At 34.8% G+C, this 17,988-nt stretch overlaps 1 protein-coding gene across 3 annotated transcripts; it reads right to left on the bottom strand.

Annotated features, from left to right (window-relative positions):
* Positions 1 to 9,514: 9,514 nt before the first annotated feature.
* On the bottom strand, positions 9,515 to 16,634 carry LOC105421292 (tRNA/rRNA methyltransferase (SpoU) family protein). 3 transcript variants are annotated; one of them, XM_088855845.1, is made up of 4 exons: positions 16,235 to 16,634; positions 11,963 to 12,257; positions 10,393 to 10,443; positions 9,515 to 10,040 (listed from the first exon to the last, which is right to left on the bottom strand). In XM_088855845.1, the coding sequence occupies exons 1-4, from the start codon at positions 16,543 to 16,545 to the stop codon at positions 9,654 to 9,656; spliced, it is 1,044 nt and encodes a 347-aa protein (XP_088711971.1). In that variant the 5' UTR covers positions 16,546 to 16,634; the 3' UTR covers positions 9,515 to 9,653. The 3 variants fall into 3 exon arrangements, with proteins under 3 accessions (XP_088711971.1, XP_088711972.1, XP_088711973.1); XM_088855846.1 differs by having other exon boundaries at positions 14,839 to 16,583; XM_088855847.1 differs by lacking the exon at positions 16,235 to 16,634 and adding an exon at positions 12,559 to 13,105.
* Between the last annotated feature and the right edge of the window lie 1,354 nt (positions 16,635 to 17,988).

The raw sequence follows: 17,988 nt of genomic DNA on the forward strand, positions 1-17,988 counted from the left end.
GCCAGTATTCAAATGGCATCGTATGAGGCCCTATATGGAAGAAAGTGTAGGTCTCCCATCTATTGGGATGAGGTGGGCAAAAGAAAATTTTATGGGCCCAAAATCGTTCAATAACCTCGGAGAAGATCGCCTTAATTCGAGAGTGGCTCAAGACAGCCTAGAGTCGGCAGAAGAGTTACGTCGATGATCGTTAATGATCGTCGAAGAGACCTCGAATTTGAAGTGGGTGATCGGTTCCTCCTGAAGGTATCGTCGTCTAAGGGCATAATGAGATTCGACAGAAAGGGAAAGTTGAGCCTATGGTTTATTGGGCCTTTCTAGATTCTGGAAAGAGTTGGGAACATGGCAAACCGGCTTACCCTGCCACCTGAATTGGCCAACATTCACAATGTTTTTCATGTATCACTGCTGAGAAAGTATCAACCTGACCCATCCCATGTATTGTAGTACGAACCAATCCCGCTCAGAGAAGACTTGGCCTATGTTGAATGACCAATTGGGATATTAGACAGGAGAGTACACGTTTTGTGCAATAAAGAAATCCCCCTGATCCATGTACAATGGCAGTATCATTTAAAAAAAGAATCAACATGGGAACGGGAGGACGAAATTCGGGAGAAGTACCCCCACCTGTTTTATTAACATCAATATGATTTTGAGGACAAAATTTTTTTTTAGGGAGGGTGATGTACGGACGACATATTTTCCCAGTCACGAGACATTCACGGCAATAGTGTAGTAGAAGAGGCCTAGCGTCATCTGTGTAGAAGAGGCCTAGCGATGTGTGAGTAAAGAGAGAGGAGGAAGAGCAACGCCGCGCATATAAAGGACTAATGTCGCGCGTAAAATGGAGTAATGCCACGTGTGAAATGGAGTAACACCGCGCGTGTAAAGGACTAACGCCGCGCGTAAAACGAAGTAACGTCGCACGTGTAAAGGACTAACGCTGCATGTGAAGACAGAAAGAGGTAACGTCGCGCGAGAAGAGAAGGCAGCACCGTGCGTGTGTAGCGCCGTGAGTGAAAAGGGAAGATGTGACCGCTGGTAGCATAGCACTTGTAAGTGTCGTAAGTGTCAGCGCCGCACTTATCAGTGCCGTACATGTCAGCTACAGTGACCCTCACCTACCCTGGGTAATTAAGCCCTCTCCCCTCCCCTTTCAATGTTGTTTCCCTCACTTGCTCTCTTACTCTCTCTCTTTAAAACCACAATGAGAATTAACTGCTGCCCTTTGGGAAAGCCATTGCTTGGATCTTGAGGTGGCCTACGAGTGGGAGGTTTGAAGGCATCGTGAGTATCAGGTAAGTGGGTTTAGTATCTATGCATCATTTAGTATTGTAGTAATCAATTTTAAGTAATGGAAGTAGGTAAAATGATAAAGGGAAAGATGTGGTTGTGATTAAGTTAACATGAGCTTGAAATTCCAGGTTTTGCTTCTAAGTGTCATGCATGATTGAGTAATGTAAATGATCTTGATAGCTATGGAAATTTGTGGAGTTGCTCACTTGTAAGGATAGTTTAGTATAAACAAGGATTTCCATCAAAGTTTATATTGGTTTGTGAGACATTAAGTGTTCTTTGAAGCATGTCAAAACTTGAGAAGGGAATTTCCAGGAACTATGAACTCTTTTGTATAGAACTTTCCAGTGGCTAGATAGTGTCCAAATGGACTCAAATCAGTTTTGAATGAAAGATATACTTGTCTATTACAATTTTTCTATCATGAGTTAAAATTTTGTATGGGTTAACAGATATGCCCCAAAAAGTGAGGGTATGTCACTCTCCACAGTTGCTGAAATTTCCAACAACAATCACCTATTTTGCGTCGAGTTTTTGACCTACCAAATATTGTCCAAACACCTTCAAAATACCATCATTCGAAAGATCCATGAATGAACATAAAGTTACATGTCGAATTCATTTCAAAATTCCCTGTAGATTGAGAGTTATGCTCCGAAATGTGACGGTGTATCATTGCTCACAATTGCAGGAAATTTCAGCAATTGTCATGCACTTTGTGCCGAGGTTTTGATTTGTCAAACGATGCCCAAACACCTTCAAACCACCGTCGTTTCAAATATCTATGTGTAAGCTTATAGTTGCATGTTTAAATCATTTCGAAATTCTCCTTAAATTGGGAGTTACGCTTCTGAGAAGAGAAGTACATCACTGTTACTCATCACCAAGAAGTTCAGTCATGTGATAGTTTTCATACAATGAATGTTGCATGTTAAGTGCCATGGTGTTATGTGAACAATGTTATGTGACCTTGCAATAAGTGATTGTCGATAAGTGCATATGCTACTGTGATAGCTCCATGACGAATGTTATATAACACGCGTCGTAATATTAATGCCAATTGATAAGCGTAAATGCAAAGTGATAGCTCTCATATTATGAGTGTTTCATGCTAGGTGTCATAATGTTATGTAATTGTTGGACTGTTCTAAGTAAGACTCAAACTTTACATGATGAGAATTTGAATTATCTATCATAAGGCACTGATTTAGCATAAATGAATTAAATACTTGAGCATGAAATGATGCCCTAATAATAACCATTATGCAATGGGACACCCATTGGTAATAGGTATTGTTCTGTTATGGTACTGTGATACTGGCCACTATGCAATGGGGCATCTATCGGTGGTGGATGCTGTTATACTGATACTGCACGCTACGCAATGGGACACCCATCGGTAGTGGATATTGTTATACTAAGAAAAGTGATGCCGGCAATGTTCCCTAACTCGCTGAATAATAAGATGGGGTTATAAATAATAAGATGGGGTTAGGTGAAAATGGAATGGGAGGGTCGCACCCCCTGAAATTTATATGATAAGACTAGTAAGTGATGCCTCGCAAGGTAAGTGCGTATCGAAAAACCAATATACGTTGGGGACCGTGTATGTGAGTATGAGGGCTTTACGAAGTGGATTTACGCATTTGTCATTACCCTCCCTCCTGAGAAATGGTAGAGGTTCTAAACAATGGGATTGGCTTGGCTTGATGAATAGGGCTTCTACTTCGAGAGTTGGTGAACTAAGGAGTGAGTGGAAGATGCCTGAATAATGTATGTAAATTATGATGATTGTAACGATTGAATGATAACCATGATGTGTTGATACGACGTCCATAATAGATTGCATTGATATGATTTTTGATTTTATGACGTTTGCACTGTGATTTCTTATAATTAAAAGAACTATTCATGTCGCATGGATATATTCAATAATGACGCTTAGTACCTAAAACTAATTATTGGGCTTTATAGCTCATCTCACTCTATTTCCTTTCCATGCAGATTGAAGGTCAAGGGCCAGGGGCACATGTCTGCTGCTGGGAGTCGAAGACATATTCCTTTGAGAATAAACCCAGATTCTTGTATGTAATTGGGCAGTTTAGCCCTAAATTTTGTTTACCTTGGAAAAATGTAATATTGGGCCCTGATGCCCCAAACTCAAGTGTAATATTTTGGCAGAAACTTTATGTAGTACAGTTTTAATGATGCATGGGTTTCCCCCATAGAATTATTGATGTTAGTTATTTTTCATGGTCTGCTTTGATTACCAAGATAAAGGCGTTGATTCCAATCTTACGTGAGTGACATACGCTACCATGGGATCATGAACCCACACTCGGTCACCCTCCGTCACGTGCAGAAAAAGGGATCTGGGGCGGGGTCGTGACAACAAACTCAAAGAAATATCAAAAGAATAAAAAAACACAAAAGAGGGTAGAATGCAATCAGTGGTTTAAAAAACGGATTGGTGCCCCGGATCGCGCACCCCAAAAACCCATCCGGATCGGTGAATCGGTGATCTGGATCGGGAATTGGTCTGATAAAGCCTTAAAGAAAATCCAAAATAATTATTAAAATTCATTATAAATATTTTTTTTTAATAATCCAATAAGAAATAGGGGTATTACATTATTAACTTTTATTTTTTTATCAATTTGTGAATATTGAGATGTTTTTTCCCTGTATGAAGTTATGTTAACCATTAAATTTGCATCACATAAAACATAAAAAAAAATAAAAAATAAAAAAACTATCATGAATAAAGTATATAATCATATATAGACTATGGATTAAATCAATGAAGAAATGACCACTAAATTGTCGAATTGGTGGAAAACCCTAATCCGCTAAAAAAAAACCCAAAATTATTACAACCTAACTAATTCTAATCCAAAATTATTACAACCTATCTAACTACAATATTATATGCTGAAATTGAAATTGTTGGTTTACATTTAATAATTATTTTATTAAATAAATAATAACAAATTCAAAATATCTTATAATATCATCTAATTTAAAATATATTATTGACAACTGTAAGAAAAATAGTACATTACATGATTTATAATGTAAATAAATTAATAAAAAATAAAATATTTGGTTATCAATGTAGAAATATTTAGAATGCATATCAATTTTCAAAATAACACTTTTATTTTTCAAAAATTTAATTTTTTAGATTTCTAGAATAAATTTAGTGGAAGAGATTGTTAGTAGAGACAAAGAGAGATTCCAAATGGTCTCATTGTATGAACCCTATTTTAAAATTAATATTCCTAAATTTATGTTAAAGATTACAATGTTATAAAAATAAAAAATATAATTAGATCAGTTATTCCTAGGTTGTATTAAAATATACTTGTTGTATTAAGAAATGCCTTTTATTTTTTTGACAAGAAATACTTATTGTATTACCTTGCTTTGTTTTACAAGAAAAAAAAGGAAGATGTTGTATTTCCCCTTTTTTGTGCTTGTTGTATTACTTTTTATTTTTTTACAAGAAAATAAGAAAATGATGCTGCCAAAGTACCTTTTATTTTATTTTTTTGTCAAGAAATACTTGTTTTATTACTTTTTTTTTACAAGAAAAAAAAGAGGATGTTGTATTACCTTTTTAAGTAAACCATATTTTTTTCATTTTATTTTTTTGATGATATTATTTTTTTCTTTTTGTTTTTTTTTTAAGACAATAATTTTTTGGAAGACAAAAAATAAAAATGCAAGAGAACACCCCAAAGGTTCGACCTTGGGATATTCTAAAAAAAACAATAAATGATAACCACGGCACCCCATTGTAGGTTGTTGAATAACTTTGTATAATAATATTTATAATGAATAACATTTCAACGTTATATCACTCGGCTCAAATCCCACATCGAAGAATTAGACAAACTTTGATAGCTATAAATACCTTTTCAATACCCCTACCGTCAACATGATCAAGAAAAGGGGCTAAAGTACACCCGACGAGATGTCATAGTCCGCTTAGAATCGTGACTAAATTACCAAAATATCCTCATCCAGTGACTCACCGACCTATGATGTCATAGTCCTCTTAGAATTGCGATTTATGACCTTGTGATGTCATAGTCCACTTAGAATCATGATTTATTACGATTTATGACCTTGTGATGTCATAGTCCACTTAGAATCGTGATTTATGATGTCATATTATGACCTTGTGATGTCATAGTCCACTTAGAATCGTGATTGATGATGTCATATGAAAGATTTGCGGTTCAAAATCGGCGATTCTCCTCTAGAACCGGGTGATTTTCGATATTACACCGAGCGATTTCTGGTATTACACCGGGGACAATTCTCCTCGAGCGATTTCTGGTATCACGCCTCGGGCGATTTCTGGTATTACACCGAGGACAATTCTCCTCGGTTCAAAATCGGCGATTCTCCTCTAGAATCAAGGGTAGGGCCCTCTCCCCCACTAACTCACCTAAAAAAAAAAAAGAATTATTGAGTCGGATCTTACACCAAGCAATTTTTGGTATTACACCAGGGACAATTCTCCTCGGTTCAAAATCGGCGATTCTCCTCTAGAACCAAGGGTAGGGCCTTCTCCCCCACTAACTCACCCAAAAAAAAAAAAAACGAATTATTGAGTCGGATCAAGAATCGATCCTGGATGAATCGGTCCAGTTCGGGTTGACATGTTCGGTTCCCGTAGGGACCTAGGTGAATTGGTCGAATCATCAATTCAGAATGGCAATTCACATATTAAAACTGGCTACTCAGGTGACTAGTTCGCTTGGCAGATATGAGTTTTAATAAATGTATTCAAATCAGTGTTTGAAAAGTCACCAAGTCGAACCGGTAAAAAATGTATTCAAATCAGTATTTGAAAAGTTACCGAGTCGAACCGGACTTGCCTGGGGGGGTGCCGATTCCATCACAATATGCAAAATCGCCCGTGTCTAGAGAGAACGGAACCGGGCGGTTCGTAGCGATAAGAGTCACTACAATGACACGGGCGATTCCAAAGGTTAGGGGTAAGGTCTGAACCCGAGGGGAAAAGTAAAGTCAGAATTTCAAAGGCGATTTCAAAGGTTAGGGGTAATGTTTGAACCCTAGTCACTTAGGGGTAAAGTAAAGTCTGAATTTAAAAGGCGATTTCAAAGGTTAGGGATAATGTCTGAACACGAGTCACTTAGGGGTAAAGTAAAGTCTAAAGCGGGGGTAAAGTAAAGTCTGAATGGGTAAAGTAAAGTCTAAATTTCAAACGCGATTTTAAAGGTTAGGGGTAATGTATGAACCCGAGTCACTTAGGGGTAAAGTAAAGCAACCCGAGTCACTTAGGGGTAAAGTAAAGCCTGAACCGGGTAAAGTAAAATCTAAATCGGGGGTAACGTAAAGTCTGAATGGATAAAGTAAAGTCTGAATTTCAAAGGCGATTTCAAAGATTAGGGGTACTGTCTAAACCCGAGTCCCTCACTTAGGGGTAAAGTAAAGCAACCCGAGTCACTTAGGGGCAAAGTAAAGCCTGAACCGGGCAGTTCGTAGCGATACCCCTACTTAGGGGTAAAGTAAAGCAACCCGAGTCACTTAGGGGTAAAGTAAAGCTTGAACCGGGCAGTTCGTAGCGATAACTAGGGGTAAAGTTTGAAATTTTTTAAAACTTCAAAGGTTAGGGTATTGTCTAAATTTTTTTTAAAATTCAAAGGCATATTTGTTGCCACACTTCAGGCGCACATGGGTCTCAATCCTGCTAAGCAACCAACGATTGTTAATGGCCTGCCGAATGCATTTGTACAATGCAGACTTAGATTAAATCTTCGATGTGGGATAATTTCCACATGCGTGCAAAATGATTATAATGTTTATATGGCAATTAAAAGCACATTATTATTACATGTTGTAGTTGGTTATGACTCTCAAAATTTTCTTCGACGTCTCATCATTGAGCCCCTTGGCCATCCAACTCCTTTTCTTGTCCTCTGCAAGGAAGAAAATAAAGTAAAAGGAAAAAAATAAAAAATAAAAGGTTTTTCAAAAAAAAAAAATCATTTTTGTCCTCTAAGAAAAAGACAATAAAGTAAAATAAAAAATAAAAGGTTTTTCAAAAAAAAAATGTGTAAAAGAAAGAAAAGGTTTCTCAAAAAAACAATGTAATACAATATTTTTTTATTTTCTTGTCAAAAAAACAAAAGGCAATTTAACAAGTATTAAAAGGTAATATAACAAATATTTCTTGTCAAAAAATAAAATAAAAAGTATAAAAAATTAAAAGGTACCTTGGTAGCATCATTTTCTTATGTTTGTTATAAAAAAAAAATGAAACGTAATACAACAATCAAAAAAATGTAGCACAACATCTTCTTATTTTTTTGGATTTGTTATTATTTGTATAATAAAATAATTATAAAATATAAACTAACAATTTCAATTGCAGTATATAATATTATAGTTAATTAGGTTGTAATAATTTGGGGTTTTTTTAACGGATTAGAGTTTTCTGCCAATTCGATATTTTAGTGGCCATTGTTTCATCGATTTAATTCACTCTTTATTGTAGTCCATATAGAATTATATACTTTGTCTATGATTTTTCTTTTGTATGATGCAAATTTAATAGTTAACATAAGTTCATATAAGGAAATAACATCTCAATATTCTCAAATTGATGAAAAAACTGAAAGTTATAATGCAATACCCCCATTTTTTACTGGATTCCTAAAAAACAACATCTATAATGAAATTTAATAATTTTTTTGGATTTTTTTTTTTAAATCTTAATCCGACTGATTCGGTCGATTCTCGATCTGGATCACCAATTCACCGATCCCAATGGATTTTTGGAGTGCCTAATCTAGGGCACCGATCCATTTTTTAAACCACTGTTTTAAACAATTGCCAAAAGCCAGTAGTCGGATGGTGATAAGCCTATGAACATAGTGTTTCCATGACCAAACTATAACACGATAGCCCTTGTTGATATACAAAAAGCACAATTTTATTTTGGTGAAAAAGAAAATTTAGGAAAAACTACTCAAAAGTCTATTTAACATCTCATTTAATTTAAATTAATTTAAAAAATCATATCAAGTGAGACATAATCATGAGATAATATAGTTGATGTTTTGGGTGTGGTTTGTTTAATTTCTCAATAAAAAAAAAATAGTGATTGTTTACAAAGAGACCATTTATCTTTTATACATGTAGGCCACAATCATTCCCATTGAATGGCTTGAAGTGAGTCATAAAGTCCAAGAATTTCTTTCTTGGAACTTTGTGTCTATGCAATGACACTCTTATAACTACACATTTTGAAGTTAAAGGGACAATAATGATTGTGACCTCCACGTACAAAAGATAAATAATCGCTTTATGGACCATCCAAAAAAATAACCTCCCAAAAATGCAAACGAAACTATGATAGATTTTCTCTTAGAAAACTCTTTCCTATGAGACCCAATATTTTTTGAATTATTAGCCATCTCATTGGTTCTTTTAATCTAATTTCAAATAGTCCACCATTCTTTTGAAATTTCAAATGACATGCTACGAAAGGTCACATATTTGGGAATTTGTTAGACGGTTGAAATGTTATAAAGTTGATCGCTTCAGTTGATTTAATGAATTTGCCATTCACTAAAGGGTATCGAAAAGAAAAATATACAAAAAGACGATTTACGTTAGGTACAAAGAGGTCACAACTACATTATACAAGGAGAAAAAATAACCATACCTTTTTTTTGGTTGAGTAGACAAAAATAACCTTCACGATAGTCTTAGAACTGTCAAGGCATCACGGTCTATCGAAAACCATGATCGTGACCGTGATGGTCATGGCGGATTGTAAATCAAATATAATTTTGAAGCATTACAACACTTAACGAATTGTGATGGTTTATTGGACTATCACAATTCTAATTTAACTATCCCAAGGCATAAGAATCCGTAAAGACCATCATGACTATTTAAGTGCCGTGATGCCTCTTAATGACCATCACAGTTGTTTAAATGCCGTAATACCTTAAAACACTAAACTGTCCATGACCATCACAGTAGTGACTCTTTACGTGCCGTGATGCCTCTTAACGACCATCACAACTGTTTAAGTGCCATGATGCCTTCACGGTCTTAAGACTACCATGAATTTATTTTGGTAAAAAAAAACGCAAAAAATAAGAAAAAAAATATGGACAAGGTTTTGAAAAGTTTGCAGTTTATATCTAATAATCCAAAAATTAAGGTATTTTTTTTAAAATTTCTTGTTTTTTAATGACATTGTTTGTATTACTATTGATTAAAAGTACAGAGTCCATGTACAAACAAAGCTTCTGCTCTGTACAAAAATACCGGGCCAGCCATCTTTGTGAGAGAGATTCAATGAGCTAACTCTGAGGCTGTAGCAAAAACAAGAAAATCCCTCCGGCTACAGAGACATTGAGGGACTCAAAATTGCCTGACATTGGGATGCTTATGAGCTCACATTCCTCTTTGGACTGCTTAGACAAACCAGCACCTTCACTCCCCAACACCAAACCAATAGGAGTTTCTGCCAAAGAAGATGATAGCTCACGAGAGAGAAAACTTGACATTTCCCTGTCAGAATTCCCAGGATGGCCAGCGACCATTTTCATTCCAAATTTTCTTCGAAATGCATCCAAATGGACCCATCGACCAGAAACAATGGGTAGGCGAAAGCATGAACCTCGAGATGCGCGTACAGCTTTATAGTTGAAAGGATCACAGCATCCAGGAAGTAGAAATACTCCATGCTGTGAGCAATACTTCTGTTAATATAGCCGCAATGTGCGCATGCACATGTGTGTGTTTGTGTGTGTGAGAGAGAGAGAGAAGAGAGAGAGAGAGAGAGAGAGAGAGAGAGGGGTCAAATTTCAACTGATAAATGTATACTGGTGTCAAGATAACCATTCAAAAGTATTTTCAAAGATGTATAAGGGGACACGTCGATGACTCTCTATTGCAGAAATGAGCAAAATGAAACTTCAGTTGAGGAACTCCATTAAGATAGTTTTACTATGGAAGAAAGATAAAATGAGATTTAAAGTGACAAAATCCATTAAGAAGCAATGCTACACTCTTGAGAGGTGGGCTCAAAAAACATACCCATCTGAACGCTGTAGCCGTTCTTAGTAAAGTTCCAAGGTTACCAGGGTCCTGCAACCGAAGTCTCCAACAATTTAACATCCATTCAAAAGCTAAGTTTTATATATATATATATATATATATATATATATATATATATATTAAAACACTTAAAAAATACTCATGAGCGAATTTTTACAGTATTTTGCTCATGGCCCATCATCATCCAAAGTCCATCTGACGGTCACGATTGCCTGATAGTGTTTGAATTTTAATAAATTTTCTACAAATCAGAATTAACATTAAGTTTTGTGGGTATGTGCGTCTTAGTGATGCGCACATAAATAAAATATAAAAAAATAATTCAAATAATAAAAATAACCAAATTAGCCTATGAATATTTCAGGGGTATTTTAATCATTTTATTTTTTGAAATTTGTTGTTTAATAGTTTATTTAGGTACGGGTTGGTTAGATGTACTCGTGTTCTAAATTTCAGATGAATAGGATTTGTAGAAAAACTACTAAAAATTCAAACACTATTAGACAACCGTAACCATGATGGACTTTGGATAGTGACGAGCCATAAGCTAAATATTGTAGAATTCGCCCATGAGTGTTTGTAATATACATACACACATACATGCATCCACCCATCCATCCATACATACATACATACATATATACATATATATGGAAGTTCACATAATAAAGACTTTGGACGGGAGTCTGCTACAAAATAACTTTGAATTTGAAATATGGGTAGCTTTCACTTTTTATAATTTAAAATAAATATTCTGTAATAAGTTTTCACCAAAGTTTGTCCGAAATCCCAAAGTCAGATCAAGGTTTGAAAAAGAACTCTAGATTAAAAGTCATTCCTAAGAGAATGTGTTGAGGTTAAAACTTAATTGCAAGGGGACAAATGAAGATGAATCCTACATTGCATGATCATATTGATGCCATGAATCACAAGAAAGGTATATAACATCCAACTTAATAAAAAATACATTATCATTGACATTGTCCATATAAATTATGGAACTAAAATCCATGCAAATAAAACTTGCTACTCCTTCCTCTAGTCATAAAGCCCACTTTTGTTTTCTCTTTCTTTGTGTCCATGGAGAAATTTGAGTCAGCATATAACTAACTAGCATACGACACTATTCTGAGCAAATTCAGTGCTTAAGATTCAACTACTTAGGATCATATTGCTCACAGCCCAGATGTGTGTGGCACTATTTTGAAGGCAACATGAGATTAAGAGTCACTATTTCAAAAATAACCAATTTTGTTGATGTGTATTAATAGCCACCATTTTTTAATAATGCCTTATCCATTTTCATGTCGGTCTTGGGGCTAAGTGTGCCAGAACCAATGTGGCAACCTTTCCCAAGGGAAATTCCATTTTAGGTGGCTTTGGTCAATGCAAAAAATATTGGATCAATTGAATTCTTTTTTCCACTTCAGATATTGTCATTCTATTCTTATAAACAGCCTATTAAAAGAAAGAAGCATGAACCTAAAAATATGATACTAAGGACTTCAAAATAATTTGAAATTTAGATAGGAATATTGAGAAAATAAACCTGGATCCCATCAAGGACTAATATCCTATGTGGAACGGTAGACCAACTCCAAACATCTGTTTCCCTGTCTAAGTTTTCCATGTCACAAAAGCTATAAGGGATTCTCATGACACCAATCGCTTCAATAGAGTCCATCGATTGCAACCCAGCTAATTTTTTCATTACAAGAGGGCTAACACGCACAACACGGATAAATGGATCATCCAATTCTTTGGGAATCTCCACACCATCTAATATAAGTAGACAATCAATAATTGCACCGGCATCCTTTGTTTCTTGAAAGGTAGATAACTCCCTGCATGTTTATAAATATGTTTCTTATCTATCCAAGCATTATTCCATCAAAAATAATGATGGATATGGGCGACCATATATGACTGAGAGAAATCACAAATGAGGGTAAGTAAATCTAGTCGATATTATGGCAAATGGAATGTACACTATATCCAACAGACTATGGAAAATATAGTCCATCACTCATCACTTTCCAGTGAAATGGTTGAGAACAAATGGAGATACTAAATCCAGTCAACCTTAAGGCACATTGGAAGGTGCACTATTATCCAACAGACTGCGGAAAAAAAAATTTCCATCACCTGTCACTGTCCTGTGAAATTGGTTGATGGTGACCCAGAGTTGGACCCTTCAAATGAAGACATGATCCATTTGGTGGACAAACTCTCTCTCTCCATCAACCTGATGACCCGATTGGGCAATGGTTTTCCACGGTCCATTGTCATAGTAGTAAACATTCCCATAGCAAAGAAGCAAAACAGGAGAAACAGGCATCAATGAGAAAGATTTTCTCAAACCATTGGAAACATGTGAACCTGCAACTTGGGTACATACCGCCATACATATCACACACAGGAATTTATCACAAGCAAGCATATAAGCAACACATTTTAGATCAATTGCGAGCATATGAACTCTACACGCATTTGAAAGAACATACGTATGGATAAGAAAACATTTATGAGTTCACAATGAAGATACAAAGAGAAGCCTAACCCATTATTTCATGGTACAACAACCCTAATAGCTTGATTACTTCGCACTTACAGTTCACTTGCTATCATTTTTTTAATAAGAATGCATTATTTGATCGTAAAACTGAGTGATCACTGATGTTGGCCCTGGTTTTTCTCTCCCCAATTTTCATGGGCTCTTGGTTTTTTTGTAAATGTTCTTGGTTTTGTGTGAGTTTGGGATTTTAGAGTGAGACTGAGCTTGGGTTAAAGGAAAGTTGGTACTTAGCTTCTCATCTCTATTTCCTTTTCTTTTTTTTTGCTTTGCTTGCTTCTTTTTCTGTAGTTGATGTGGTTTTTGCTTGTTGGAAAGCTTTGGAAGTGGCTTTTAATGGCCCTGGTATCATGGGGAGGTTGTGAAGAGTTGGTTTTGAGTTTGGATAATGGAAATATTGGCATTGGATCTTTAGAATATGATATTGATAATTGGCTTCTCATCTCTATTTCCTTTACCTTTTTTGTTTTTCTTGCTTCTGTTTCCTGTAGTCAATGTGTTTTTTGCTTGTTGGAAAGCTTTTGAAGTGGCTTTTAATGGCCCTGGTATCATGGGGAGGTTGTGAAGAGTTGGTTTTGAGCTTGGATAATGGAAATATTGGCATTGGATCTTTAGAATATGATATTGATATTCCCATCTCTATTTCCTATACCTTTTTTGTTTTGCTTGCTTCTGTTTCCTGTAGTCAATGTGTTTTTTGCTTGTTGGAAAGCTTTCGAAGTCGCTTTTAATGGCCCTGGTATCATAGGAGGTTGTGAAGAGTTGGTTTTCAGCTTGGATAATGGAAATATTGGCATTAGATCTTTAGAATATGATATTGCCAAGTTCAGGTGGACAATAGGAGAGTTGTGACTTTAGAAAATTCATATTGTAAAACTGGATTGATTACAGAGGTTTTGAGTCATTTAAGAAGATTGGTCTTGTAAAACTGGATTGATTACCTTTAGCACTTTGGCATTGTGGAATGTCGGCTCTTCTCTTAACAGCGATTTAATTGTAACATAGATTTTAAATGCCCCATTACTAATTCCATATTGAAACATGATGTAGCCACAGATTCACCGTTGAGTGTTAACTACAGTTGCTACCTGGTAGTCATATGATTGCTTAACCGATTTGCTGTCTGATTGTTAAATAATCAACATTCTTTTATAAGAATTTGGATCTTTACTAGAGATATTGAATAAGTTGGCTGTCTAATGATTAGCAAATGCAATACCATCCACACACACACACACACACTGAATTTGCTATCAATTGATGAACCAATGGGAAATCTAGATAATTGTTGAATTGATCACATCTCAGCCTTGAAAAATATCGGTTGAAAAAAAACGTGCAACCGATAGCCAACTAGATCTCTTAAAGGCCAAGACTTTTTTATTATATCCAAAAACATTTAGAACATGACAAGAGGCTGAATACAGTAGTCAATTAAGCAAAAATAATAATATGCTACATTTAGCTGATATTAGTTTCACGAATATTCACAAACTAATCAACAAATTTGATCAATTCTTTTTGACATTTATTGAGAGACCTTTTGAATTTATTCAGAGAATGTGGAGATGTCATCAAGCAAAGCACAAACGTTTCCAAACTACAACAGATTTAATCAGGCATAGACTTCGTTGGAAGGTCAATATTCCATCTACCATCTGAGCATAGGCTACTTGTCATTTACACAAACAGGAATTTATCACAAGCCAACATTTATAGAAACACATTTTACATCAACTGCGAGCACACGAACTATATATGCATGTGAACATACATGTATAACATGCATATGAATCAGCAAACATTTATGAGTTCACAATGAAGATACAAAAAGAAAATATTTACACATGGACCTTCTGTAAATCATCCATGCAAATCAGGTGGTTGACTCCCCCAGCTTGAAAACCAAACCATAAATTCCATAAAACGTAGTGTAGTTCCCAACCAAGATTCCCTCAGCCAGGCTTCTTGTTTTTTTTGAGAAACAGTCTGTGGCTTGTTTAGCTATACTAGCACATAATTTCTAGTTTGTTGCTCTTTGTATGTTTGAAATGCATAAAGAAATTGGGTTTCTAAACAGTTGCAACAAAATACGAAACATCAATTGGTGACAAAGAGCTGAAAGGTTTCAGGTTATAGAATTTTATCGATACCCAAATTTCAAGATCGTGCAAAGCAGGGGGTGAACATCAAGAGTATCATTGATTAATTTCCTTTACTTACCAACCCACCCCAAAAATCAAAAAGCATTTTTTCTTTTGACAAATTCCAATATATCATAGAAAACCAGTCAGTTAACTATGAAAGAATTTTTAATGGTCGCTATAAAAATCCTTAACTTAGAATTTTTATGGAATAATGTAATTTTTAATGTGCGCTATTAAAATCCTTAACTTCGAAGCACAAATAATGACTTTGTGGTACAGATATGGAGAGCTTGATGCACATGTATTTCCTGCAAATGGTTCAATCTCAAGTTCCACCATAAACTGGAAGGCTCGAATTAATAAAAGCCTCATGGTATTCGAAAGAGTTGCCTGCTAACCATAGTCTAGAAGAGGAGACTATGATGAGACCCCAAAACTGCATATGGTCTGAATGCAATTCTGAGGAATGCTTCGAACTTTGAAGATTATAGCATCAGAAAAATGTTTAAACAAGTGAACTTTAAAATCAGGGGCAAAAAAAAAAGTCCAGTTTGTAGGGAATGGAATTAAATCATACAATCTAGCAATAAGACCATAAAAGAAAAAAGAAATATTATTTTGCAAGCGAGCATTCAATTCCAAATGAGGGAGATCAATTTTTAAACAAACAAAAAAAGGTCAGGTCTGTCTCATAAGAACCTAGCAAGTACTTTTCTTGTTTCCACCTGAACCATTCCGAGAATAAGAGAACAGAAATATTCTCAAGTCTTATAAAGTACGAGGATTTAATCATCAACACCACCATCATCATTAGGAAAAAAACAGAAAAACAATTTCAGTCGAATTCTTCAATTTACCTGGAATAAATGTTTGTCATTCTGTATTAACGCCTCTAAATGTTCATTTTTCTTGTCTTGTTTTATTCAATTTATTTTTATTTTATTTTATTTTTGAGAAGCCATTAGTGGTTTTGTTTACTGGATACAAATCAACAATGTGAAACACAGGTAGTACAACTAGTAAATGGTAGGCAAACAAATGGTGAATGATATTCATGACAGAGAAAGAATAGTTATTGACTGTGTCTATCAAGAGAGAGAGCCTTAATGGGGTGGTGCCAATGAGGAGGGCAGAGCGAGTGGAATGGCGATAGGGAGCGCTGAGGCGAAGCTTGACGCAGTGCTTCACAAATGGGTTTGAGGGACTTGAGATTAACTCCGTGTCTCCCACCATTCTTCTTCTTCTTCTGCTACTGCTACGATTACATAGTGTCCTTGTTCTTGATTCACTGGGATGAGTATGTGTGATTATTGTGGGAAAAGCATTGTTGAAACTGCAAGATTTTGCCGGGTTTCTCAGTGACATGACAGGGACGAGCTGAGAGGAAGAAGTGCAACATGGGTGCCCACCCATCTCCCCTCTCTCTCTCTCTGTGGAAATCTTTTGGCGATATCAAATTATTTAAAGGAAATAGTTTATATAAGCTTGCAACCTTCAAATGTAGGATTAAAAATGCACCAAAAAATCCCTCAGATCAGGTTATTTTAGTGTTAAAAAAACCCTTTAATTGATCATTCCAGAATATGAAAAAAATAAAAAAAATAAAATAAAATAATGTGCATCTTGCAACACATTATCCAGACCGTCTATTTTTAAGATTTTGATTATTTTTAGAGTTTAAAATTTTATAATTAAAGATCAAAATAGATTTTAAAATAATCTTAATAATTTTTTACACCAAAATTATGGTGCAAGATGCAGTATTCTACTCTTGAGAATTGAAATCTTTCTTTTTTCACATATTCATATTTATCATGTGTGATCAATTAAAGGGTTTTTCAACAGCAAAACAATGTTTTCTAATAAATTTTTAAGGTGCACCGTAATTCTACCTTAAAGTGTTTCCTAAATTATGAATCTTTTAGGTAATTTAATCAAATTTTCAACTATGAAATTAAGGAGCAGCTCAATAGCTGGCTCCCTGACCATCAAACAGTTTATAAAGCTTGGTGTAAACTGCAAATTAAGGTGTACTCTCGAAAGTGCAATTTTGAAGTAAAATATTTAATAGTTTAAACTTTTTTTTTATGTTTTAATTGTAAAATTTAAACCTTAAAAGATGGTGCAGATCTAGTTACTTTATTAACATTTATTCTCTTTTTCAAATAACAATAGTTTCATGTGGGCTGGACGGCATTTGTACAATATGTGGTCTAGAGGTATAAAGCATCCATCTTAAATGCAAATAGGTGGTCTATCTAAAACCAATTGTAACTAAATGTTCAAATGTTTTTTTAATATAATTATTATTTTAAATTTTTAAATTTATTTATTTTTCATATTCATGATCTCCATGCTAAATATTATATATTCTATGCGGCCAAGCCTGCATATGTAGAAATTCGGGCCTCTTAATAAATCTATTTTTGAGATGCATTTTAAAACTTAAATTTTAAAGATATGTAATCTCTAACATGGAGATCATGAATATGACTAAATAAATAAATTTTAAAATTTTAAAATATTAATTCTAGTAAAAAAACATTTAAACCGTTAGTTTCTATTGTTTTTAGATGGAACACCTACTTGCATCATCAATCTTTAAGTTTCTGGACTACATGTGCGATCCAACCGGCATGAAACAATTTTCCGAGGATCAAATTATATTTCAAACATATATTTATTGCCAAGCCCACATTTATACAGGCTTAGCAGCAGGCTACCGCATCCTTTTCAAATTCACTATATACACCTTGAATTTTAAAAAAGATTTTTCAAATTCACTATATCCTTTTTAAAAATTTTGATTATAAGATTTGAATATGCAAAAATGGCGGAGGCAAATTTTTGAACACT

Source organism: Amborella trichopoda, chromosome 13 (genome assembly GCF_054954075.1).
Source record: "Amborella trichopoda isolate Santa Cruz 75 chromosome 13, AtrichopodaSantaCruz75HAP2 v2.0, whole genome shotgun sequence".
NCBI lineage: Eukaryota > Viridiplantae > Streptophyta > Magnoliopsida > Amborellales > Amborellaceae > Amborella > Amborella trichopoda.